At 43.3% G+C, this 25,253-nt stretch overlaps 8 protein-coding genes across 8 annotated transcripts; 5 read left to right on the forward strand and 3 right to left on the reverse strand.

Annotated features, from left to right (window-relative positions):
* Positions 1–326: 326 nt before the first annotated feature.
* Positions 327–1,467, reverse strand: F4817DRAFT_260152 (putative methyltransferase). Its single transcript, XM_049299277.1, has one exon. The coding sequence runs from the start codon at positions 1,135–1,137 to the stop codon at positions 406–408; it is 732 nt and encodes a 243-aa protein (XP_049162124.1). The 5' UTR covers positions 1,138–1,467; the 3' UTR covers positions 327–405.
* Position 1,468: 1 nt separating this feature from the next.
* F4817DRAFT_260151 (putative methyltransferase) lies at positions 1,469–2,591 on the reverse strand. The gene has a single exon (XM_049299276.1). The coding sequence runs from the start codon at positions 2,372–2,374 to the stop codon at positions 1,565–1,567; it is 810 nt and encodes a 269-aa protein (XP_049162125.1). The 5' UTR covers positions 2,375–2,591; the 3' UTR covers positions 1,469–1,564.
* A 181-nt stretch (positions 2,592–2,772) lies between these two features.
* Positions 2,773–4,219, forward strand: F4817DRAFT_327624 (ribonuclease H-like protein). The gene is made up of 3 exons (XM_049302059.1): positions 2,773–2,863; positions 2,965–3,091; positions 3,159–4,219. Exons 2-3 carry the CDS (start codon positions 2,969–2,971, stop codon positions 3,717–3,719), a joined length of 684 nt encoding a protein of 227 aa, XP_049162126.1. The 5' UTR covers positions 2,773–2,863; positions 2,965–2,968; the 3' UTR covers positions 3,720–4,219.
* A 22-nt stretch (positions 4,220–4,241) lies between these two features.
* F4817DRAFT_260177 (phosphoglucomutase 2) lies at positions 4,242–6,610 on the forward strand. Its single transcript, XM_049299278.1, has 5 exons — positions 4,242–4,572; positions 4,661–4,758; positions 4,821–5,024; positions 5,078–6,091; positions 6,151–6,610. Exons 1-5 carry the CDS (start codon positions 4,520–4,522, stop codon positions 6,441–6,443), a joined length of 1,662 nt encoding a protein of 553 aa, XP_049162127.1. The 5' UTR covers positions 4,242–4,519; the 3' UTR covers positions 6,444–6,610.
* A 4,554-nt stretch (positions 6,611–11,164) lies between these two features.
* F4817DRAFT_312762 (uncharacterized protein) lies at positions 11,165–12,759 on the forward strand (the record flags this gene model as incomplete). The annotated part of the gene is made up of 4 exons (XM_049300168.1): positions 11,165–11,324; positions 11,461–11,816; positions 11,970–12,657; positions 12,725–12,759. The coding sequence occupies 4 exons, from the start codon at positions 11,165–11,167 to the stop codon at positions 12,757–12,759; spliced, it is 1,239 nt and encodes a 412-aa protein (XP_049162128.1).
* A 2,021-nt stretch (positions 12,760–14,780) lies between these two features.
* Positions 14,781–16,630, forward strand: F4817DRAFT_327628 (uncharacterized protein). Its single transcript, XM_049302060.1, has one exon. The coding sequence runs from the start codon at positions 15,095–15,097 to the stop codon at positions 16,346–16,348; it is 1,254 nt and encodes a 417-aa protein (XP_049162129.1). The 5' UTR covers positions 14,781–15,094; the 3' UTR covers positions 16,349–16,630.
* A 230-nt stretch (positions 16,631–16,860) lies between these two features.
* On the forward strand, positions 16,861–20,691 carry F4817DRAFT_327630 (DUF699-domain-containing protein). Its single transcript, XM_049302061.1, has 7 exons — positions 16,861–16,975; positions 17,056–17,401; positions 17,460–17,970; positions 18,017–18,322; positions 18,370–19,370; positions 19,435–20,180; positions 20,241–20,691. Exons 1-7 carry the CDS (start codon positions 16,959–16,961, stop codon positions 20,452–20,454), a joined length of 3,141 nt encoding a protein of 1,046 aa, XP_049162130.1. The 5' UTR covers positions 16,861–16,958; the 3' UTR covers positions 20,455–20,691.
* A 292-nt stretch (positions 20,692–20,983) lies between these two features.
* Positions 20,984–22,708, reverse strand: F4817DRAFT_260286 (G protein-coupled glucose receptor regulating Gpa2-domain-containing protein). The gene is made up of 3 exons (XM_049299279.1): positions 21,914–22,708; positions 21,620–21,852; positions 20,984–21,568 (listed from the first exon to the last, which is right to left on the reverse strand). Exons 1-3 carry the CDS (start codon positions 22,451–22,453, stop codon positions 21,190–21,192), a joined length of 1,152 nt encoding a protein of 383 aa, XP_049162131.1. The 5' UTR covers positions 22,454–22,708; the 3' UTR covers positions 20,984–21,189.
* Positions 22,709–25,253: the final 2,545 nt, after the last annotated feature.

Genomic DNA, 25,253 nt, shown 5'->3' on the forward strand with positions numbered 1-25,253 from the left:
TTCCAAAATAGATTTATGAAGGTAGGATAGGCCATAGAGATAGATGTTGCGCAATAAGGGATGACGACAAGCGCAGGGTATGTAGGCTGGTAAGCTTCATATGATCCCTGGCACAAGGTTGTTGCGACTTGACATACATAGGTACAAGACATAACAGGCTGGAAGGTACCTACCCAGCCTACCCAGCCTACCTAAGGCAAGATCACCGCCTATCTTGCCTTTTTAGGTAGGTGGACTTAAGTTTTACCGACCTTTAGCCGCTTATTCGATCTAATCACAGTTGGTGTCACCTACTGTCACCTAATTGCAGCTGGCATAAAGCAATGCTTCCATAACCCATTTTCATAGCCGCATGCATCTATTCAAATTGACATAATCTCTTGTTCCTTTCCATTGAGTACAAGGTCATTTTGTTGCACCTAGTAACAAAAACGTAGGTCTCACTACCTCACTCTCTCTTGTAGGAAACCGTTTTAATTCCTCTTCCGTTGGACACCATTCTATAAAATCCGTAAGCTGAAGATGATTTCTCAGCATGGCGCTAATATAGGTTCCGATCGTTCTATGCTGCTTCTGGATCCCCGGCGCCAACCAATTAGTCGTTCTCAATCTTTCTTTTTGATAGTCATCTAACGGCCATGACTTGCTACCTGTCTCCTCATCCACTATAAATCTAGGTCTTGACGGCGCTGTATATATCGGATGCTCGATGGAACATACCAAGCGTCCCGATGACTTTAGTCCGATACCTATCTCTTTAATCAAGCCAGCAATGTTCACGATATAGTGAAAAGCCAGCGAGCTAAAGACGACATCGTATTGACCTTCCGCCAATCTTAGTTCTTCCAAATTGGCCCTTTCGTATTGGATCTTGTCGTCGCTAGTCATTTCTCGAGCTCTTTCAAGCATCCTCTCAGAGATATCAATCGCGCGAACAAATTCTGCGCCGTTCTCTCTCGCAAACCGAGAGAACCAACCAAACCCACAGCCTAGGTCAAGCACGGCGAGACCATTAAGATTCGGAAGCATTGATTTTAGTTGCGGCCATTCCGGCGCACCTTGAAGCCCCTTAACTTGGCGGTCTAGCTTGATATAGCTCTCGAAGAAATCTTGTCGGTCGTAAACGTTTTGAGGCATTTTAACTAGTATCTGTTATTTGCCTTGGTCGTATTTATCTGGTTCGATCCTACTCCTCTTTGGCCTGTGACGCGTTAATATCGCGCTTTGTGTAAGCATACCACAGGCGTAAGCATATTTCATACCAACTAAGCCTTGTGAAGGACGTAGCTAAGAGTATCGCTAAGAGTATCCTATATAAGCCTTAACAACCTACTTAAGGTGCTCTTTACTTGATGATTTGGTTAAATATCGTGAGACAGGTGGTGTATATATGGCCTGCAATTCGCAGCTCTGCCAAACTCCCCGCGTTGCAAGTTTGAGTCATCACCGATAACCAAATGCATACTCCAAATTCTTAGTCTAGTCCTTTCTTGTAGGAGATCACTATACTTAGTCGGTTTAAGTGACCTATAATCTATAACCAATACTCATCTAAGCTACTCATCTAAGCTCTCCTTTTCCTAAATAAGCCACCAAACCAGCACATTATACCAACCCACTTCTTACTCCTAGATCCTAATCCTTCAACCATATCGTCTTCCACCGCTCTCTCTCGGATCCCCTCTCCTTCTTCACCAATTCTTTCAATATCAAATCCACATTTATTTGCTTCGGCCACTACATCGGCTATAATATGCGTGTAGCTTGTCGGCCGAATCTTCTCGCCCGTATTGGCGTCCACGAACCCGGCTTGGCTAATCGCACCCATTTGTTCGTGCATATTGGTCAGTAGGAGCATACCGCCTGGCTTCAAGATCTGCGAAACCTGAGAGAAGAATGTTTGCAAAGGTATGTGCTCAATGACCAGAGTAGAGATCACTCCGTCTGCTTGCTGTGCGACAACTGGGGGGGATGACGCAGTTAACATATCGAACACTTCGAGATGTAGTTCCGGAGCCGGAAGCGCTGGGCTTTTAATTGATATGGCAACAGCATCATCCGCTCTCTGTAGTCGTGATCTCGCTACATCAAGCATGCCCCTGCTAGAGTCTAGCGCGATCACCTCTGTAACGTCAGGGACATCGAGAAGCAACATGGTGTTTCGGCCCGTGCCACAGCCGAGGTCGACGACACGCCATGGCCTGGGGGACGTGATAGATAACAGGAACTTCGGGAACAGCGCCTTAAGCTCAATAGTATCTAGCGCCTGTAAGAAATTGCCGTCCGTATCGTAAACTACCGCCCATCGGTCGTAAGCCTCATTCGTGGGTAGGTAGCGGACAGACTGAGAAGGTAGATCATGAGTAACTGACATTATTGCTAAATTTTTGATAGTAAATGAGCGGATATATAAGCTTCAGGGTTCTACTTCTATACAAGAGGTTTCAAGGGTTTATTAGATTTATAGATTCTATTTATTCGTAGCTCGTTCACCGATGAGTCATTGGCTTTCTTAACCAAGGGGCGCACAAGTTTACTTGTACATAAGAGTAATAAGGGTTACTTCTTAAATAAATAGCAATAAACTCAGAGGTAGTGTTATATAGAATGTTTAGTACAGGAAAATTGTTGATAGATTCTATTCCATTGGCCAACTCCAGTAGAAGCTGTCATAATATCATTAACAGCTGTGAGCCAGCTGGCTTCCTAAGCCATATCATTAGCATAGATACTAATGAGGTAGGTAACTATTAATTAATTGCTTACCTACCTCCTAGACAACACGTGTACGTCAGTTGTTTTTTGATAAATCTTGTCAAGTTTCCTTAAGTTGTTTCCATTGCCATGAATAACTTCCATACAGGTGTGTGTTTAGCGTTATACTATAATCTGCATGGCATTCTCTATTGATTATATAATCATGTAAAAAAGACTAACCGCTATTATTTACTCTCCCAACAAAAGGTCAATGGGCATCAACGCATCGTATTTACGGTTACAGTCGCATGCCCATTTCATCACTAACCATAAGTTCCCTCTTTCTCGAATAACCATGGCAAGCAATGGTGCGCTAGTGTGGATTGACTGCGAGGTAATAAATTCTATTCATCTCTCAGTACGCAGATTTACGACGACGAATCTAATACATTAGGGGCTAGATGACGGGTCTTGACCCGGATCGTGAGGAAATCATCGAGATTTTCTGTATTATCACATCGGGTACGCTAGATGTCTTAGACGATAATGGTTGGGGAACCGTCATCCACCAGTCACAGGAGAGAATGGATAAGATGGACGAATGGTGTACGCGGACGCATGGGAATAGCGGCTTGACGGCTGCCGTGGTGTCTTCCAAGGTGACCCCTGAACAAGCAGCAGATGAATTGCTGGCATACATCAAGAAATATGTACCAGAGCGAGGCGCAGTGTTAGCCGGCAATAGTGTACACGCAGACCGAGCATTCCTTCGAAAAGAACCGTACAAGAAAGTAGTCAGTTACCTACATCACCGAATCCTGGATGTCAGCACTCTAAAGGAGGCCGCACGGCGATGGTGTCCTAGAAGCATTATAAAAAATGCACCGATAAAGCAGGGGCTGCACCAAGCGAAAGAGGATATCCTCGAGAGCATTGCTGAGGCTCGATATTATAAGGAGGTGATTTTCGACCACGCCGTTGAGCACGTTGATAAAGCGAACGACGGGACAAGTCAAGGGTAGACTGGATTAAAGAAGTCAACAATGAGCATATAACTCAAATTCCTCGAAGTATTTCAATATTGTATCCAGTAGAATAGATGATACAGTATTGAAATGCCTCCAATTTTCAGCATGGCGTTCACGATAGCGTCTGTCGCGGTATCGGAAAAGGCGGGATGCGGTCAATCATTAATATAGATTCGACAATTCATATATGAAAAGAAAGTACGGATATTGGGCAGAAATTTCCGCGTGGCAAATTGTTTGGTTAATAATGGCACCCTTCTAATATCATTTTACCCAGCTACCTAAGATGTTATGGCAATGCAAAGTGACAGAGATGATTAATTACGTGCTGATTTGTCGATAGGGAGGGTTTAATGTACGATGTGGATCCCATCAGCGCACCATGCCGCCGTTAGCTGTAGCACCTTTCTATTTATTTCTATATCTGAGGCAGATGTTAGGCAAGTACTATGTAAAATATTAGGTCGGCCGTTTCCTTAGTGTCTATACTCCACCACACTTAATGAGATTACCTTGCGCTATTGGATCGTTCTATTCGTCGCAACCTTAAAGCAGTGATGTGTTGTGTAACTTGTATGTACTATGGTAATAGGAGGTAGGGACGGACCAAGGTGGGTAGCTTGTACGCTACCCCACTAACAACGTCGTCATATGTTTTTTATTGATATCCCCTCATCCCCTGAACAAGTTTCCATTTCATAACTTCACGAGTCTTCCCAAGTTCCCGTACGCAAGTGAACTGCTTGATCTTATTCTGCACTTATTTATAATCTCAGTTCGAGATAGATATCATCATGAGCGTCAAAACCGTCGAGTTCAAGCCCTTTACCGATCAGAAGCCTGGAACGTGCGTAAATAGCTCCCTTCAAAGCTACCCCGCTGTCGCTATCGTCAACATTATTCTACTCTACGCCCGATTACTAACACACCTTTAGCTCAGGTCTTCGAAAAAAGGTCAAGGTCTTCCAACAACCTCACTATAGCGAGTCCTTTATCGCCAGCATCCTCCTCTCTATCCCCGAAGGCGTCGAGGGTGAGTATCTTCAATATACACTAGGCACATACAGCAACAATTGCTGAAATTCAACGTCTTAGGTTCTTTCCTAGTTATCGGAGGTGATGGCAGATTCTGGAACCCCGAGGTTATCCAGCTAATTGCGAAGATTGGCGCCGGATACGGGGTCAAGAAGTTATTGATTGGACAGAACGGCATTTTGTCTACCCCAGCTGCTAGTCATGTCATTCGAAAGCGAAAGGCTACGGGAGGCATTCTCTTGACTGCCAGTCACAACCCCGGTGGTAAGTCCATTACGTTCAATTACAATTACATCCCTAATCTGTGGCTTTCATAGGTCCCGACCAAGATTTCGGCATCAAGTACAACCTGTCCAATGGCGGTCCTGCTCCGGAAAGTGTAACGAACAAGATTTTCGAAGCCTCAAAAACCCTCACTTCCTACAAGGTTGCCGATATTCCCGACGTAGATATAACTACAATTGGGACCAAGACCTACGGTAGCCTAGAAGTCGAAATCGTCGACAGCACAGCAGACTATGTCCAGATGCTCAAGGATATCTTTGACTTCCCCCTAATCAAGAAGTTCTTCACCGAAAACCCCGACTTCAAGGTTCTCTTCGATGGTCTACACGGTGTTACAGGTCCATATGGAAAGGCAATCTTCGAGCAGGAGTTAGGACTCTCCGACTCTACCCAAAACTGTGTCCCCAAACCTGATTTCAACGGTGGACACCCAGACCCCAATCTCACCTACGCTCATTCTCTAGTGGAAGTCGTCGATAAGAACTCTATCCCCTTCGGTGCAGCGTCTGATGGTGATGGTGACCGAAACATGATCTATGGTGCCGGAGCGTTCGTATCGCCCGGTGATAGTCTGGCGATCATAGCCCACCACGCACAACTCATCCCCTACTTCAAGAAACAGGGTGTGTATGGATTGGCCCGCAGTATGCCAACGTCCGGAGCTGTCGATCTTGTTGCTAAGGCTCAAGGTCTAAACTGCTACGAGGTGCCGACAGGTTGGAAATTCTTCTGTGCCCTTTTTGACGCAAAGAAGTTAAGTATCTGTGGCGAGGAGAGCTTTGGTACCGGTAGCAACCATGTTCGCGAGAAGGATGGACTATGGGCTGTCGTAGCATGGCTTAACATCATTGCCGGTTTAGGGGAGGCCCACCCCGAGACTAAGCCAAGCATCAAACAGATTCAGCAGGACTTCTGGAAGACCTATGGCCGGGTGTTCTTTACCCGTTACGACTATGAGAATGTTGACTCCGACGGCGCCAACAAGGTTGTCAAAACACTAGAAGACCTTGTCGCCGATCCTAACTTTAAGGGAAGCAAGATAGGAGGTATGTAAACATTGTTCCAGGCTGTAAGCTAAGCTATTAGACTGACATACATTCAACAGAACGCACGGTAACTGACGCTGGTAACTTCTCCTATACTGACCTGGACGGCTCCGTCGCTTCAAAACAGGGTCTTTACGCCCGCTTCGATAGCGGCAGCCGAATCGTTGTCAGACTTTCAGGGACTGGATCATCTGGTGCGACCATCCGTCTATATATCGAGAAGTACAGCAACGACCCCTCAACTTATAGTCAAGACGCCCAGGACTTCCTCAAGGATGAAATCAAATTTGCCACAGATCTGTTGAAGTTCAAGGAATACGTGGGACGCGACGAACCAGACGTGAAGACATAGACGAGTCTACGGGTTGGTGAAGTTGAAGCTTTGGAAGCAGGGAGTAAAATCGATTATAGGGGTAATCATTGGAGGTTGTTTGCTAAAGAAATCACGTAATTACCACTAGTATATTTCGAAGGAAATACAAAAATTTCAGAACAAGTTACTAGGTAATATGGCCGGGGAAATCACTTTAGCTTAATATCATGCGTTGGGAATTTGCTCAATCGATAGGTGTACCGATGTCTTTTTCAAAAGTTCCGTACTGGCATTATATGGGTTTCAGGAATGATTCCTTGTGTAAACTATCATATTAGCCATAACAAAGGTTAAAATGAGAAATATGATATTTTACGAGATTATGATTTTTTTGAAAATAATCATTTTTTGTAAAAAAATGATTTTTTGGAATTTAAAGTTTTGATTGGATAGAATAAATGGGTTTTAAGTCACATGACTTTACGTGACCTTAAAAAAGGTTAAAAATCAAAAAAGTTAAAATGTTTAAAACTCGAACTTTAGGCTTTTAGCCTTACCATAACACGCCCCACCATAACGGGAGGAAGTGTTTTAATTAAGTTAACGGTTTTAATGGGTGGTTAATCCATTAGTGCTGTTAACAATTGGTCCGTTGTTAAACTTTATTATTTATACTTTTATTTTTTAATATTATAATAATATATTAAGTTAATTAAAAAAACTATTTTTATATAAGTAAAAATATTTTGTATAAAAATCATTTTACTTTTAAAATATAATATTTTAAAATTATATATTACCGGTATAGTTTTTACCATACGGAACTTTTATTAAATAATTAAAAAATATATACATTATTATTTTTTATGTTTAATATTATGTTTTACAGTTAAAATACCATAACGGAACTTAATAAATTTATATAATTATTTCGATTTTTAATATTATTTTATATACGGATATTATTATAATTAAATTAATACATTTTATAAAATAAAATGATTTTAAAAAATAAAATGGTTTTATAAAATAAAACGATTTTATTATTCACGTGACTTTCACGTGACCTCCACGTGATTTTCACGTGAAAAGTGGGGTAAAAGTCGAAAAAAGTCGAAAAATTAAAAAAACTGGTTTTTAAACTTATAACTTTTACGTTTATATAACCGTAAATTTTACAATTAATTAATAAAGTTTAAAGTTTAAACGTTTAAATTAATAAAACGAAATGGTTAATTTTATCGAATTATTTTAAAATGAAAATTTTATTAATTTTAACTTTTATAACTTTTATTTCGGAAAAAGTATAATTTTACTTTAAAAAAAAAAAATTTTAAATTTTTTTTTTTTTACTTTTTACGTTAAATATTTTTTTACTTTTTACGACAAAAACAATTAAAACGATTATAATATAAATAACGATTATATAAAATAAAATGGTTTTACGGTTAAAAAACGGTTTTTATAACGTAAAATTTTAAAAATAAAAATCAGCCCCATTAATATCCGGATCCAACCAATTAAAAGCTTTAAAACTTAAAAACGTTACATTATATAAAACCATTTTATGGGTAAACCCGTTTTTTAAAACCCCCCACTTTTATTATGGTAATATTTAAACTCGCTCTTTTTATCTTTATGAAATTTCCCCTTATAAAACTTTATGATTTATTTTAAAGCAACACTAGCTCGGCAGTGGGGGGGGCCCTATTCAGGCAGTAGCCACAGTCAAAGTGGGGCAAACCAAAGGTACGTCCCCCACCATATAACTTTTCTAGTATCTTTTTGTACCTCATGTTCATTTTTCTTGTACATGCACTACAATTCTTACATAACGCCTTTCGACCAGATGCGCGCCCTCCTATTGGCTAAATCCCACACCGCCCGCCTGGCAATACCCTTATCTCGCACCTTATCTCGTGGCCTCTTGTACGGCCTCTTATTTAATTCAATTCAATTCAATCATGATGTAAGGCCCTTATATTATTCGGTCGCATGCATTCATTTCAAGGTAAAAGGGCTGAAAACAACGCTTTTGTTGTATGAGGTTAAAAGGTTGGTTGACTGGATAGATACAAGTTACTAGGATGTTGAATGTTATTTGGTAGAGATGTTACTTAAAAGAGTGAGGTATTAAGACATACGAAATATTATGGCAAGATACGCATCTTATGTTTTCGGGAAGACTTTTATCATCCAAAATTACCTATTCAAGCAAAGATTAAGCTAGAATCTTCGAACAGTTTTATATCTTACCATACAAATAAACCAATACGATACTTATTAACTACTTCAAGTAACATCTCCACTAAATAACATTTAACATCCTAGTAACTTGTAAGTAGGTAGCCAATCAGGTAGTCGTGTCAAAAGAGGCTATGCGATTAGATAATTAAATATGAGGCTAGCCAATAAAAAGGCGTGCATCCTGGAGAACTGGGGATTACGCGGGGTTGGCATGAAAGGTACATGTATATGCCAATTAAATTGTATGGGAATACATGTAGTACTTATGCAACTCCCGCGTGACCCCCGGTTGTGGCTGGATGATGTGGCTACTGCCTGAATAGGGCCCCCCCCACTGCCGAGCTAGTGTTGCTCTTATTTTAAAGAAGAAATATTTGATTGAAGTATTAAAGTAAAATAAGATATGCTTGTTGAATAGGTGAGCAGCTGTTGCCAAGCATGGCCAAAACTTGTCGGGAGTGGCGGGGGTCTCCCTATGTATGGTAAAAACTTTTGAAAGGGACATCCGCACTAACCGCCGAACCGCCGAACTGCCGAACCGGAGTGGGGCGATATTTACGGCCGGAAGAAGCCCTCCGGCCGGAAGCAGCCCCACGTCCTTGCAAGCAAGATACCGGCCGGCTCAAAGCAAACCTCCGACGTCTTAGTACCGGCCCGAATATTAATATTGTACGAAATACAAGCTTATCCAGAAAAGTTAACAGAAACAGCCAAAACATTACCATATGTGCCTTTTGTCACGGAGCAAGGAGCGCTAGTGCGCTCATCTTGCTTAACAATTAACTGCGCGTCTATATAAGGGATAAGCTCAAGCTCGTTATACTTGCTCTTCCATTCTTTTTAACACAACCAACTATATTCCCATTAGACCTAGACACCATACATGATTAACCGTACACAGTACGTGATACCTTTGAAGATTAAATCTAAATTTTCGAAATACCAGTAAACAATGCATAAATATCTATTAACTAATCTTTACATAACTTTACACGCCACATATCCTCAGTAATGTTTGCAAGAACTAGGCTTCTCCCTCGCCCCGGCGTTAAATATGCCACCTAATTTACCAACTAATTCGTAGGTATATATTTATGCTACTCTTTCCTATCTCAAGAATGTACCCATTGGAGTCACTCTTTCTTTCGAAGGTGACTTTGTTTGTTAATATGGTAGGGTTTTAGTCAAGTCCAGTAGAAATCCCTAGGAGCATAGATAATCCAAATGATCCTCAGAAGCACCTGAATATCATTAACCTAAGAAACTTAGGTACCTGCCATCTCTGCTTTGCCCAAATATCGATGGTATCAATGCAATAAAGTAGAGAGAAGGTGAGAATAGTATGATATGCTCCGCGGGGTCAGGAACTACATACACGCGATAATATCCCAAATCAACAACTGACCATTAGTAACCCCATTTGTCTACAGGTGGGCGGTAAGATTATAGATAAGAGACTCCATTCAATCCGAGTTATTTCGTCATTAAATTAGTTGAAGGATGCTACCAGTATTGGACGAGAAGTATGTTCTTATGTTGGTGCTGGGCTATCTGGTCATGTAATGATTTGATCTGAGAGAAGCGAAGGAAGAAAGGCTAGCCTTGATATTGTGTACATTTCAGATGGTACTTTCCCTTGAAATGTTCCTCAGTTGCTGTGGAATATTTCTATTGTACTTAGGGGTACCTACTTACGACCTACCGCCTTGGACTTGTTGATATCATCTAGGTACCCAAACTATCAAGTACCTTCGTTACCTTAACTACCGCACCTACTTCCTCTACCACCTGTGATCCTTCTTTTCTGCCAATATAAACCGCTAAAATACAGCTGACTGATTCTCGGAGGAAGGCAGCAAGATAGGCGGTGACAATAAAAGTGGTGGGACTTACAAGAATTGCAATATCCCTCCTACTTCTTTTCCTTTCATCCACTTCCTTTTAACCAAACACTGCACATCTGCTACCTTCGAAGCAGTCCTAGGCAAGCCTACCTTCTCCTGATACCTCCGTACCATACAAATAGGTGACATCTTGCCTATTTTACCACATCAGTAGGTAGAAGCGCTTGTGAGTACCTTCTCGGCATTCCGCAAATACTGGGTTTGATCCTCAGGCAGTTTGATTTCTCAGAGTGGACATTACTCTCCACCCTTCCTGAATCTTCCTTTTTTACTTTACATCCCTTCATCATCAATATTTCGACCTTACACTCTAGGATAACTTATCTGTCCTAAGGGCTAGCTAGTGCCTCTGCGTTTTTGCTACGCACTACTCTCCTCCATTCTATTAATATTTTCCCTTCCCCATTACTACTAAGCGCGCCTTGGATGCGTATTTCATCAACTGAATTCTTTTACGCACTCGATCACGAGTCGGATAACATCAAGTTCGCGTTTGAGAATTACCTACATCTACCAACTGCTCTTGAATAATCGCATCTCCCAAGGGCACGTTGGCTATTTATAAGAGACAGCCATTCCCGAATTTACAAGGAACAAGTCGTAATCAACATGCCTTCAAAACCCAAGGTCCCCGCCGACCATTCGAAGCAGAATGTCAACGCAAAGAAGAAAGACGACGAACTCGACCTAAGCGACCTCCAACTTATCAAGGACCTTCGTTGGAAGATTGACCGTATACCCATTCTGGAAAAATTCCGCAGGACGCTTGGTAAGTCACCTAATCATGAAACGCTGCTTTTATCCCATCACAGAAGTCAATGTAACTCCCGTTTACCTAATTCCTGCTACTTTCATTAACATCAGATTTTGTTATATTATCTAACATGGTATTAATTTGACTATAGTTGGAGATGGTAACATCTCAACAAATCGTGAAGAGTATCTCCGGATGAAGCTGCATCAAGAGTATCCGAAGTTGTACGCTACTGTTCTGAAGAATATATCTGCCGAGGGTCGGAAACTTGCTAGCCCCGAGAAGATCAAGGAGATTGCGGAGATTTTCCTCCAGATAGCTGGGGGATTTCACAAGAAGTGGTTCTTCACTCTCAAAACAGACAGCTTCAATGTACGGTTGACGAAGTTTCGGAAAACTCCAACGACCGTCCCTCATCTGGAGACATTCCACATGTTCCAAAAACTCCCGCGGGAGTTGAGAGCTATGATCTGGGGTTTCGCCGTGTGGGCGCAGAACCGATTCGTGGTATGTTCCAGAATTTCCTTCTTCTTCCTTACCTGTCTTGGGTGACAATCTGTTTCCTACCTAGTTTATTTGGGAAGCCCTGCTCCTAGGACATATCAAACCTCCTAATGCTCGACATTCAATGACGGTGATTACTGACTATTGTTAATATAGGGCACGTATCGCCTACGCAAAATCAAGTCAGCTCCTTGCCCTGTCTTGTTCCTTACTTGTAAGGAGTCTAAATTCTGGGCGACCAAGCTGTACAAGAGAGTCAAGAACGGAGACCTTCTTTACGGAAGGATCATGCCGGCTTCCCGAGAGGCGAGGGGACCAGTTATTTCGTTTGAAAACGATATCGTGATGACGGGTGACTGGAGACTCTGGAATTCTTACTACGGCTATTATTCTAAAGAGGTAGTTAAACTACAGTCAGCAGGGCAGGCACTCCGCCCAATTCATAAACGCATCGAGGCTCTGTGCAGACGGGCTTTCCACCGAGTTGTCCTACAGCGCCCTCACTACGTGCATCCCGAATTGATATTCTACAAGAATGCACGCAAGCATGTCACTACCTTTCCAAAGTACGGCGGACGCAATGATTGGGGCTGGGCTTGGACGGATAATATCGAGGAGGTATGGACAATCGATGGAGTCCACAACTATATTGATAATAGCGTCAAAAAGCACCTCGCTCGTGTTTTCCCGCCAGTCCCCGGCGATGACTGCTTCTGTTCCCTCTGCGAGCGAGCCGATATTGCGCTTGGGCGGGAGCTTCCTTACCAGAAGCCCGACCCCCAGGACATCAAGGAGCATGAGAGAATCTTCGACATGGTTGACGCCCGCAGTAACTGGGAGGGAGGTATGTGACGAACAAATCAAAATCCTAAAGTTTCTTGTTATAAATTACTAACTACCTATATTATTAGAGTCCATGCCACAGGGGCTCAACATTAATATGTGAAGCTCGTAAAAGGAGTCCTTACATCGAACCTACGACCGGATCCAAGTTCCTTTAGTAGCCACCATAGCAGATGAGTCAGATATATTCGTACTCATCGGACATTTATTGTCCTCGGATCTTACAGCTGCAGCCTCGCAGCAGTCTCGCAGCAGTCTATCTGCAGCTTCTCGTTAAGAGTCACTTATCTACGACTCCAGCACGAGATTTTCGCGGTTTCTTTTTCTACGGTCTCTTATTCATTGTTTCCTGGCAACGATTCTAGCACGCGTCTTTATTTCAATTTTCTTTCCGGCACGGTTCTTCATTCTTTCTTTTCCAGTCAAAAACTCACATATGGAGTTTCTCATTCAGCTGCGGTTCGCATTGAGGCCTGTTTACGCCTACGTTTTACGTTGACGACCTACTTTACATGCATCATTCCCCTTGCGGCTTTCATATGCGATTCGGTTTCCCTTATTAACGGGCCCAATGCCTTGTTTACTTCCTCAACTTTTGATCGCCAACTGCGATCCATGGACGCTATTTACAACTCTGCATACGCGCCCACAGTTACGATACCCGGTTCTCATCCACATCTAGGATTCCTCGCCAATGATTTCTGGTCAACGTCTTTTTCTTTAGGATGACTTACCTGGACCCTGGAAATACGCCTCTTTGCGACTTTTGCCTATGGCCTCATTTGCGGCATTTCAAAGTCCTCATTGGTGGTTTTATTCTCTGCCGTCCGTTGGTGGACTCTTGCGGCCTCACGCCGATAAGTTCTTTTGACAACTACCTACTCATCTCGAGTAATCGACAATAGCCTAGGCACTCCAACTGAGCGCCAGATATAGGATTGCATAATTGTCTTGTTCTAGGACAAGCCTATTCTTTATGGGCCACCTTTTGCATGTCGCCGTCTTGGCTCTTTCTTTCATGAACAGACTACTTTGCGCTTTGTACACTACCTGTTACGGTTCTTAAACTTAAGACTGTAGTTGCTATATTTCATATTGATTCGCGAAGTTAAAGGCCCGCCTTTCAACAGAGAAAACGAAAAACCAAAAAAAAAAAACCAACCCCCCTTTATGTAGGTCTCGATTCTACGGAGACTAGATAGAAGCAAGTAATAAGCATTGGCAATTTCCTAAAGTATGAATTGCATTAAAGGCGAAGCTAGCTAGCCTTAATAATAAGGTATTAATGCCAATTATACGTGCCGTAAAGATCGTCAAATTGCACATATAAAATCTTGATTTATATTTTCTGCATTTAGATGCTGCTAAAGCTAACGACTTATCAGACACCCATTGTAGGTACACAGTAGACGCCACCCGTGATAGGGCGGATTGCTCTGAGCTGTTTAATTGGTTGTATCTAGGTTGGGGCTCTTGGAAATGGTAGCTGGGAAGATGAAGTGGGGGGATGCAGTATCTTATTCTATGTATTCCGTAGATTCTCAGAAATCATCTACTAAGACTCGGTAGTTAAAGAGATGCCGCGTAACTGGTAGAGTTAGAAAGCAAGGTAACACCGCATGAGTGAGGACGTTGTGTATTACTATGTAGGTCTAAAGCAAAATCTCTCATTTTCAGATCGTTATTCTAGAGTGATTCTACCGGGCCTTTTGGAGATACTCCACCATTTTTTCATTGGCACATCCTGAGAACGTATGCAGTCCGTAAGCACTTGAGTAAATGAGCAGCCTATCATTACTTTTTACGACACGCTATGTTATCAGCCTTCTCGAAAGTCCCAACTCTTCTACTATGTATGTACCTACATCTGTATGGTCTGGTTCCGTCATTTACCTATACGCTGACGAGAGCATGGCGTTCTTACTGGTTCAGCTGGTTGATCATCATGACGCAGGAGAAGAATATTCGGTACGTAAATGGCTAAATGGGAAACTCCCTAACATCTTTTCGTCCGGAGGCCAAACAAAGGGTTTGCCAAGATGGGCCCAGCCTGTTGGTTCCCGAGCGTTGTGTGGCTTGGGAGTCGGTTGTTACCGGGCTAGAATAAGTGATTGATACTGCCCTAGGACTAAGAATAGATTAGACTAACCTAGGAAGCTGGTATCATTGATGTGCTGACCACCTTGCTCTGCTTGTTCTGCTTGTCAACTATCTTGTTCTACCTGTCAATCACCTTGTTAGGCCCTGTACGACAATAAGCCTCCCAACCTATCGTTTCGCGCAGCGATAAATATGCGATCGGCTGAGCAGGCTTACGTAGGTATAACAAAAAACTGAGGGAGATTATTCTTCTGATCATCAACTTACTCTTTTCATTATCGCCTCAAGTTAACAACCAAAAGTACGAAGCAAGAATATCGAAATTAGTTTTGCCCGCGATGGTGCTTAAAAAGAAAGAAGTATATACGGTGATAACACCCATTCCTAGCTTTATACCCCGCCAGCTAGCAATCGATATTCTCCACAGCCACGGCGAAGTCATAACGCTGAATCCCCTCGTACTCGAGTACAAACAAATCAAGGCACCTCGCGATGCCGTGTCCGACGAATATTTCTCGACGTGGTATGAAATACACGAGCGAATTCAATACGTCCCTGGCATAGGAAGATTCGGGTCCGGGAAGATCACGTTTAACGGTTGCTTTCATGATCTTCCATGGGGTCTGCAAACGCACATTTACGCGCCGATGGGTGTCGACCTCCGAAACAAGTATCGCATTGGAGGAAATCAACCCGGTGTTGAGCCTCCGGAACATCAAGAGATTGGACTTGCTGCGCTCGGTGCGCCAAAAGATGGACTTTACCTGAGAGAGGACATTGAGATACGATGTAACATTACTATGGTCGGCATAGTAAAGGCGCAGATGAAGACAGCTAGTAAAGAAATGATACAGAGAATCATCAAAAAGGCAGAATTACTTGATTCCGGAATATTGCAAGGAATGATCGAGGACGGGAAGATTAGAACGTTCAATCCTAATAATAGTACTTACACTGGTGGACTGAGTGTAGGCGCAGGGATGAAATCACCACCACTGTCACCAGCAAGCCCATATCATCCACCACCAATGTCGCCATCGGTACCATACCAAGTCCCAAGGCCAATATCGCTGCAACAAGGAAGTCGACCAGGAACAGCAAATTCAATGAGCTACCCAGCGCATTGGCAGGCTCAATTCCAGCAACTCGATCCGAACGAACAGAAGATTCACCAGCAATACGCCGAGCTACCAAATAGCCAGAGCGCCGTTGTGGAATTACCCGGTGATTTCCACCATCCGCATTCATCACCACACTTACAACCACCTTATCCGTCACCAACATACCCGCACCAAGGCCGGAATTCCCCATCTTCAGTCCAATCCCACTCCCCCGAGCTCAAATCTTGGGGATGGTCTCAAGGCCAACCGAGTCCGTCTATACTTAGCTCTCGGCCTACCTCGTATTCTTCGGATACGGGCAGTGCCGGTTTCGCGTCTCCCGGACTAGACCACAAGGGATTCGCAGCTGAATTACCAACCCATCAGGAGACCACGGAGGAGTACCATCACCAGGGTACATATAAGAATGACCCGCAAACAAATCGGGGCTATGCGTATAACCCGGCAGATTATGCGCAAGTTCGGCATTAGATGAGGGAAGAGTACGGAAAAGGAACGGGTTGTTAGACAGGACTGGCTGTGTATCATTTCGGGTTAGGTCTGGCGGTATTATGATTCCCTCTATTTCTAGGACAGGTCGTTTGGCGTTATCTGTATGAAAGATTCCTCAAACATAAGGAATTCTAGGTTGGCGATGGTTTTACGGTTTTACCACGCCTTGAATACGGAGCTGGTTACATGAGAAAAATCTGTCTCTATTGACATTCTGCTACGTCTATAGCCTCCGTCTAATATACGTGATTGATTCTTTTAGATTGGAAGGCTTACTTATACGTGACTGATACGTATGTACCTAATGTGAGGCTTCGCCTTGAAGGTGGTTTTGTATGATATGTTATGTACCTCATAATGATCTTGCATTTTTAAGTTGCGGCCAGGAGGTACATTTGTGTATGAGGTAACCCATGGAAATTAGTGTAGAGTACAACGGTACTTAGTGGGGTACCGCCCGGCAGAAATACTTCACCGCCTGGCAGAATAATGTTTCTTTGGGGAACTTTTTTTGCGCCGACTAGGATCTAAAAGCAAGCTCGTTCACGATTTTCGGTCTTAGAGAATCGCACAGGAGCAGGACGTCAAGATGGTGCGAAAGGCTGTGTAAGTGATATATATTATACATTCAATTTCCAATATATGGCATCAATTCCCTGGAAATAACTGACAGTATTATCTTCTAGAGATTCGCGCATTCCTACTCTAATTCGAAATGGCCTCGCCGAGCACAAGCGTAGCTTCTTCATCGTGGTCGGTGACCGATCGAAGGATGTCATCGTCCAGCTGCACTACATAATGTCCCAGACAGATTTGCGCCAGAACAAATCTGTACTATGGGCCTACAAAAACAAGCTTCTCGGCTTCACCAGTCACCGAAAAAAGCGAGAGGCTAAGATCAAGAAAGAGATCAAGCGCGGTATTCGAGAAGCCAATTCGGAAGATCCTTTCGAACTCTTCGTCTCGCTACACGATGTTAGATATGTATACTACAAGGAGACCGACAAAATCCTTGGTAGGACGTTTGGCATGGTAAGAAGTCGAGGCCAACACGCCGTAGGTTGCGCGCATACTAATTCCTTTTTTATAGTGTATCCTACAAGATTTCGAGGCTCTTACTCCCAATACGCTAGCTCGTACTATCGAAACAGTCGAAGGAGGCGGCTTAGTTGTACTTTTATTAAAAGGAATGGATAGTTTAAGACAGCTTTACACCCTCTCGATGGATGTGCACGCGCGCTACAGAACCGAAGCCCACCACGATGTTGTCGCAAGATTCAACGAACGATTTCTGCTATCTCTAGGCCGGTGCGAGTCTTGCCTTGTTATTGATGATGAGCTAAATGTTCTCCCTATATCTGGTGGTAGAGGGGTGAAGCCACTGCCGCCAAAGGAGGAGAAAAAGTCTCCGGAACAAATAGAGCTGGAGAAAATCAAGGAGTCGCTTCGGGATACGCAGCCGATAGGGTCTTTGGTCCAACTTGCTCGGACAAAGGATCAAGCAGATGCTCTGGTTACATTCGTTGATGCCATAGCTGCCAAGACACTTCGCAATACTGTCTCATTAACTGCGGCCCGTGGTCGTGGTAAATCAGCAGCTTGTATGTTTCCTGATCTACTCTCAAAGTAACTAACTAACTGAAGCAGTGGGTGTTGCTATTGCTGCTGCTGTATCTTATGGCTATAGTAACATATTCGTTACATCACCTTCTCCAGAAAACTTAGGCACGCTATTCGAATTCGTATTCAAAGCATTCGATGCCTTAAACTATCAAGACCACACGGACTATTCCATTATTCAGTCTACGAATCCTGACTTCAAGAAGGCAATTGTTAGGGTCAACATTTTCCGGAATCACCGACAGACTATACAATACATACGACCGCAAGATGCCCACGTCCTAGGACAAGCAGAGCTGGTTATCATTGACGAAGCAGCCGCCATTCCACTACGTAAGGTTTCCTCCTCTACTTGTTAAGTATGTGCTAACACCCAAAAGCGCTGGTGCGAAAGCTCTTGGGACCTTACACAGTATTCATGGCCTCTACAATAAGCGGCTACGAAGGTACTGGGCGATCTCTATCACTCAAACTAATAAAACAGCTAAAGGAACAGGCCGCAACTAGTGTGGCGCAGGACGGTGAAACACGAAGTCCAAGATCTCTAAAAGAAGTCACTCTTGCTGAGCCAATACGTTACGGAAAAGGCGATGCAGTCGAGAAGTGGTTGAACGCACTTCTCTGCTTAGATGTGACCCCTTCAAAACCAAAGAACAGCGTATTCCCAGATCCTTCTCAATGTCAGCTGTTACATGTCAACCGGGATACCCTTTTCTCCTTCCACCCAGTCCCAGAGAGATTTCTTCGACAGATGGTGGCCCTCTTCGTCACCAGTCACTACAAAAATTCTCCCGATGACCTTCAGCTTCTTAGCGACGCTCCAGCGCACGAGCTCTTCGTTTTAACCTCGTCGACAATTCAAGAAAATGGTCTGCCCGAGCCTCTATGCGTTGTTCAAATAGCGCTAGAAGGAAATATTAGCAAGAAGAGTGTGATGGCTGGTTTAGACCGAGGTCAGAGGCCTGCTGGAGACTTGATTCCTTGGCTAGTCAGTCAGCAATTCCAAGATGATTTTGCTTCTCTCTCCGGTGCTCGCGTAGTTCGAATAGCAACCCATCCGGATTGTGTTTCGATGGGATACGGGTCGAAAGCGCTCGAGCTTCTTATCGACTACTACGAAGGCAAATTCATAAACTTAGGGGAAGATAACGACGCCTTAGCCAGGAACACCGATAGCATGGATATAGATGCCACAGAAGGCGAAAACGGTGGTCTTCTTCATGAAGATATCAAGGTTCGAGATATCGATAAGATGCAACCCTTATTCTCAAGACTAGCGGAACGCAAGGCAGAGAGTCTCGAATATGTTGGTGTGAGCTATGGGTTAACTCAAGCGCTCCATAAGTTCTGGTCGCGCGCCCTATTCATACCAGTGTACTTGGTAAGATCCCTAAATCCGAAGCAATTCCTCCTATATGACAAGCCTTTAACTAACCCTTTCACAGAGACAAACGGCTAATGATTTAACCGGCGAGCACACCTGCGTCATGCTTAGGCCACTAAAAGATGACCGAGAATGGCTTGGAGCTTTCGCTGCCGACTTCCATCGTCGTTTCCTTGCTCTACTCTCGTACAGATTCCGCGATTTCCCGTGTGTTCTTGCATTAAGTATAGATCAATCTGCCACAGCCGGTGCTCAGTTGGATCCGTCAAATCAGCTGCCCGAGTTAACAAAACCAGAATTAGACAGGGCCCTAACACCATTCGACTGCAAGAGATTGGAATCTTATGCCAGGGGTGTGTTAGATCATCATGCCATTCTAGATCTTGTGCCCAAACTAGCAGATCTCTACTTCATGGGCCCTCTAAAGCCAAGCATTAAGCTCACGGGCGTACAGCGGGCCCTTTTGCTTGGAATTGGCTTACAGCGCAAGGACGTGGGGGCTATCTGTGCAGAGTTATCCTTGGAGTCATCACAGGGCTTGGCCATGTTTATGAAGATCATACGAAAAATCACAGCACACTTCTCGACGTTGATCTCTTCCGCCGTCGAAGCTGATATGCCAAAATCAGATGCAATTGGTGTTAGTAGGGAGAATGCGTCTGGAGTACACGAAGACGAAGTAGTAGACGACAAATATGCACCCCTTGAGACGAGCTTAGATGATGAGTTAGATGAGGCTGGAGATGAAGCATTGCAAGAATTGCGGGCGAAGCAGAGGGAGCTCATTGACTCTCTCCCTCTTGACCAGTAAGACCAATCCCACCCCCAATAGCTTAAGGAGATCGATTTGCTTACATTATACCACAGGTATGAGATTGAGGGTGATGCGCCCGGCTGGGAGGAAGCAGAGAAGCAAGTATTGAAGGCCACCCAGAAGGGCCAATCTAATCCAGTTGTCAGCGTGAAAGCAAAGCAGTCCAAAAGGAAAGCCGTTGTGACGGCGGCAGAAGTATACGAGGAAGCATTTGGTGACAAGAAGCACAAGAAAGCCAAGAAGTCTAAGAAAGGTGCAACAGATTGAGGAGTTGTCGATGATTACTGGCGCAAGGCACTTTGACGTTCGCGAGCTTGGGGTAACAAGTTCGTATGTATATACCTTATATCAGCACCTAGAAGTGATACCAAATCTATATTCGAGGCAATAGAGCTGCTCATGGTCACCGCATCGAAGATGGTTAACCACTCGCCATGCCAACGATCCAAATAACGCAATTTGCGATTGTGTTACTATTGATAAACAGACGGCCACTTCTAAACGCCTCCAAAGACATACATAGCTTTTACCTTACCTTTGTAGTATGGTGGGAGGCTGAGGCGCACGGAAAGCCATTGTGTTACCTCGAACCAACCCCAGCCAATAGGAGGCGTCTTCCCATACCAATGAGGTAATCGTCCTTGTGATCTACATGCCGGCTAGGTATTCCAATGGCAGCTGTTCCAATGGGATTAAGTCGACCTTGCATTATGTTCGAAATAGGATGGCATCCGTATTGGCCAAGAAACATTTCACTCGCCGGGAAGCATAAACCGTGCACATATTTAATATTTCCTCTTAAATCCTAGATAGTCGATTTTCAAATATAGCTAAATAATACCTTGTTACTCATTATAATTAAAAGAGATCGTTAAATAAATAGTGCCTGTTGGAATGTTCATAATTCGACTGCAGAAACGGCATGTAGCGGCTTGAACAAGCAGAACTATAATTCATATCCATAATATCTCATTGACATTCCTCCAGAATCGACCCGTTCGCTCATGGTCTGAGTGCCTCGGCCGTTGCATAGTATTCTTGTCTTCTTCCTCCATTGCTAGTACTGCTGTCAAAGTCGTCCAATTCCACCTTCACTGTTCTCTCCATTTTAATTCCTCTAATACTTCCAAAACCATTATTGGCGAGTATGCTGTCCGTGCTACTCTGCCGCTGGAATCCCGTATCTTTACCGTGATGGCCGTTTTCCACATGAGTCCCAGGCCGGCGACCGTAAACGTTTAATTCGTCGAATAGTAAAGCCTGTCGAGTAAAGGTATAAAGAAGGGTGTCAACCCAACCGGAAGAAGTAAATAGAGCTCCAGCAAACAAATAATATTCGTCGGATAGTTCATTGTTCGACATACTAGCCATACGCCCAGCACTAAAGATGTGTCAGCCCGGGATCATCAAGCAATATTTAGATACAACTTACGCTAGTGGAAGACTCAGGAGTGTATAAACTATTGCGTATGCCAACATTGCAGTTCGGGCTTTACGCATAGTCTCAGCACTACGTGCAGGTACTACCATTGTATCCGAGCGTTTGGCATGGAAAAGGTAGTAGAAACCGGTAGCGTAGACGAGGATAGAGCCAAACTCGACGATAAAGATCCATATATAGTGGAGGGAAAGACGAAGTCCCTCATTTTCGGTAGATATCCAGCACTATCGTTCGTGTTAGGCGAGATAACTCGTATTTAGATTCCATAGTAGCAGGTTCACTCACCCAAACGCCAGCTCTCTGAAATACAAACCGACCACCAATCATAGGCGCGAGAGATGTAAGAAGTAAAGAAAGTCCCCAAATGCCAAGCACACAGTAAATGAATGATTTGTATGATAAGCTTTTAGAGATGATAACTTGGTATGTCGTGTGTATCGCAATGGAGAGGACGAAGAATGCGCTCGCGACATCTCCGAGCTGAATTAGCCAACCCTGTGCAAAACACGTCCCGTTCGGTCCAATGATCTGACGCTCCGCCACCCAGTGAAATGATATCATAAAGCCCAGCGATTGTAAGAAGTCGGCGAGAATAAGCTGATAAATGAGCACGACTGACTGATTTCGACCGACGGCACTGGCGTAATGGGACTTCCACGTTATCATTCGCCACGTGATGAAACTCAGAAGAGAGCTCGTGAAGATTAGTGAAATAGTAGCGAGAGTTCCTATAGCGAGGAGACCGTTGTAAGTATGGTCCTCCATAGCCAAGAGGCTGTTGGGCGGCTCGAAGTATTTTGAAGGAATCCCATCGCGGCTCGCCATCTTTGACGATTCCTAGTTGGATAATTGGATGACGCTCTTGGTGTATGCTCCTGCAAACACCTGTAAATGGGGAGTTAGAACAGAACACGATGATGATATACCATAAAAAATCCAAAGCTCAAAAAATATCACTGATAAAAGTGAGGCTTCATACAGATCTGTCCCGCTTAGATCTATAATATCATACTAAGCGAAGTGAAATTGGATGCGAATGTCTGTCTAGTAGGCCAAGTCCGCCTAGAAATTTTTCAATAGTCCAACGCTAAGAGAAAGCCAGATGGTCCCAAACCCCAGATATCGCACGGCGAAAGGGGCGTCGAATAGGTATTTAACTAGTATGTGGATTTTTAATGTAGTCTAAAGAAATAGGCAGCGCACACAGACACGGGGTAGCGGGAGGTTAGAGGCGATATCAAATAGAACTCGAGATTCAACTCCACCGTGTCTTAGTATGAATAAGCTTTTGAAATAAGCCTTTGAAATAAGCCTTTGAAAGGGTCGGCGGGTCTAATGTTTTGCATGTATATACATGCCTGGGTGGGTTCAAGGTTGCAGTATTCGACTGATTTTTCTCTGATATTGGCCGAGATCTTCGGTTTCATATTTCCTTCTCGTCACTTTACATCCACAGAGACCCCTTGGTTTCCTAGTTTCCTGGTTTCCTGGTTTCCCTGCACGAGGGTCCGCGCAACAAGACCTTGCATAAAGGTCCGCTATGTAGTGGAGATAAGCAAAACACTAGAGCAAAACAAGGATGTCGGTACTCAACCCCGGAATGTATGTAAGTTGCGAAAATCTAGCCACTATTTAAGACACGTTACGAAGGTCCGGGCCAAAAGTCTTGCACATCTGGTCTTGGCAAGCCATGTGGAAGTAAAAAAAAGGACCGCACGGTATTACTTCAGCTATAGTGGCTAATATCGCTATAAATATAGTGGCAAGCCACCTAAATTCAGCGTATGGGCCACTATCCAAATTTCAGCTTAGCAGGTAGCTGATACAGTGTTAATAGAAAGGGATGACGTTTGAATACGGTGTTAGGGTCCTCCACATGTGCAAGACTTTTGGCCCAGACCTTCGTACATGGGTATTTAAGAACTAGTTATATCATCTAACTAACTATGTAATTTAAGTTCTTTAAAGTTCCTTAACTTTCGTGACCTGGTAGGTAAACGGGACTATACTGAAGACGTTTATAGAATAATAAGTAGAAACATACTTCCAAAAACGTGACGAAGTAGCGAGGTTTCAATTTCCAACACAAGAACCTGACCATTACCATGCTTACGTACCTACCTAGGTTAGGTATCTATGTAATTGGAGAAATATTTGGAGAAAATGTTGAACTGTCATGCCAACCCTGGAACCTCAGGTGATGGATCTCCGGAAGGATGCACCTCAAAGATAAGATCTTAATCCCCCGGGCACTCATTGATCGACCGAGTCATTTTTACCATGTACTACGTACTACATATATACAGCGATCACCACAGGCATTACTTAAACATATCGTCAATGTGAAGTTGTGATGAAGAATACATCCATATCACTAATAAACTTTATATTCTACTAATATTCCTGTCGCATTTTCAACGAAATATACCAAAGAGGAAAACGAGCTTGGAATGAGAAACAAGATATTATAAGGCTCCAAAGGCCCGCTCCCATTCAATAAGTCCGAAAGCTTTCTTCGACTTTCAAATTGCCTTATAGGGCGGGCAAGGTGTTTCTCGGCTCGGAGCAGATCCGTTTCGTTCTTAGACATATGATGGCCTGAGTGGCAATCTAGCCACGAGGTGGAACTTTTAAAGTCTGAGCAATACCCTAGTGACCCTAAAGGCTGACGGCGCATCCGACTACATGCTACTAGGTATTCCAGACAGACGGAACAGAAGGTCCAGGATAATTACATAAACCGGCATGATTTAAAGACGGAGCAAAACTAGAACATCTATGACAGACGTCAAGTTTTGGCCCCCAATCAGTTCAAATCCCTCTTCATACGAGGGCGCAGCTCATCCCAAAGTTATCCTGGACCATCAGCCCAAAGTCTAACCTGATTTGGCAAAGGTTTAAACCTTGGATCCAACAGCCTAAGCGCAAGATTTGATTGGTTAAATTTTAAGGTCCCACATTAGATTCAATTCAATTCAATTCAATTACAAAATATGAGGCATTTCATCCACGAAATAATAAGGAAACAGGGATTAATTCGTAATTGCATTGCGTTGCGTATAGTAAGGTATTTAGGTACTTAAATATGTAAGTACGATGCGCAATGCGAATAGCTTCATGCGCGGCATGCGATGTTTGTTATCTAATCAGCAATCTAATCAACACGTGACATGGCTTATGTAATCTGTTATACTTAAAGTTTTTTAAAAAAATAAAATAAACCAATTAATTATCGATTAATCGATAATCGATCATTAATCGATTAATAATTAATTAATAATCAATTTTATTAAATTTTATTAAATTTTAAAACGGTGTATAAAATGTATATTTATACATATATAATATTAATGAAATAATAATTGAATTTTGGGTGCGCTAATACTATTACGGTGGAATGAAGGTCCACATTTGCCTTATTGGGTTAGACTTTGGGCTGATGGTCCAGGATGACTTTGGGGTGAGGTGTAGACTCTCTTCATACATATATGTACTGATCGACATTTAGAGCTCTGATTAGCATGCGTACCTGACTTCCCTTAATCCGGCGCCCCACTGCTGAAGCTCTCGGTCAGGGGCTTGGCACCTGGGCTCCCTTGTAGGTAGTGCGGACTCTAACGATTTC

This window comes from Daldinia loculata, assembly GCF_022478755.1.
Source record: "Daldinia loculata strain CBS 113971 unplaced genomic scaffold F4817scaffold_7, whole genome shotgun sequence".
NCBI lineage: Eukaryota > Fungi > Ascomycota > Sordariomycetes > Xylariales > Hypoxylaceae > Daldinia > Daldinia loculata.

What these genes read in the sequence shown, in the direction of transcription:
- F4817DRAFT_260152 (XM_049299277.1), bottom strand. Translation starts at nt 1,137, where the DNA reads ATGCCTCAAAACGTTTACGACCGACAAGATTTCTTCGAGAGCTATATC.
- F4817DRAFT_260151 (XM_049299276.1), bottom strand. Translation starts at nt 2,374, where the DNA reads ATGTCAGTTACTCATGATCTACCTTCTCAGTCTGTCCGCTACCTACCC.
- F4817DRAFT_327624 (XM_049302059.1), top strand. Translation starts at nt 2,969, where the DNA reads ATGGGCATCAACGCATCGTATTTACGGTTACAGTCGCATGCCCATTTC. An exon ending in TAGTGTGGATTGACTGCGAG is followed by an intron (nt 3,092 to 3,158) that starts GTAATAAATTCT and finishes ATTAGGGGCTAG; the next exon opens with ATGACGGGTCTTGACCCGGA.
- F4817DRAFT_260177 (XM_049299278.1), top strand. Translation starts at nt 4,520, where the DNA reads ATGAGCGTCAAAACCGTCGAGTTCAAGCCCTTTACCGATCAGAAGCCT. An exon ending in TGCCAGTCACAACCCCGGTG is followed by an intron (nt 5,025 to 5,077) that starts GTAAGTCCATTA and finishes TGGCTTTCATAG; the next exon opens with GTCCCGACCAAGATTTCGGC. An exon ending in TAAGGGAAGCAAGATAGGAG is followed by an intron (nt 6,092 to 6,150) that starts GTATGTAAACAT and finishes TACATTCAACAG; the next exon opens with AACGCACGGTAACTGACGCT.
- F4817DRAFT_327628 (XM_049302060.1), top strand. Translation starts at nt 15,095, where the DNA reads ATGGTGCTTAAAAAGAAAGAAGTATATACGGTGATAACACCCATTCCT.
- F4817DRAFT_327630 (XM_049302061.1), top strand. An exon ending in AGCAGCCGCCATTCCACTAC is followed by an intron (nt 18,323 to 18,369) that starts GTAAGGTTTCCT and finishes AACACCCAAAAG; the next exon opens with CGCTGGTGCGAAAGCTCTTG. An exon ending in GACTCTCTCCCTCTTGACCA is followed by an intron (nt 20,181 to 20,240) that starts GTAAGACCAATC and finishes ATTATACCACAG; the next exon opens with GTATGAGATTGAGGGTGATG.
- F4817DRAFT_260286 (XM_049299279.1), bottom strand. Translation starts at nt 22,453, where the DNA reads ATGGCGAGCCGCGATGGGATTCCTTCAAAATACTTCGAGCCGCCCAAC. An exon ending in TTCAGAGAGCTGGCGTTTGG is followed by an intron (nt 21,853 to 21,913) that starts GTGAGTGAACCT and finishes CACGAACGATAG; the next exon opens with TGCTGGATATCTACCGAAAA. An exon ending in CTCCTGAGTCTTCCACTAGC is followed by an intron (nt 21,569 to 21,619) that starts GTAAGTTGTATC and finishes ACACATCTTTAG; the next exon opens with TGCTGGGCGTATGGCTAGTA.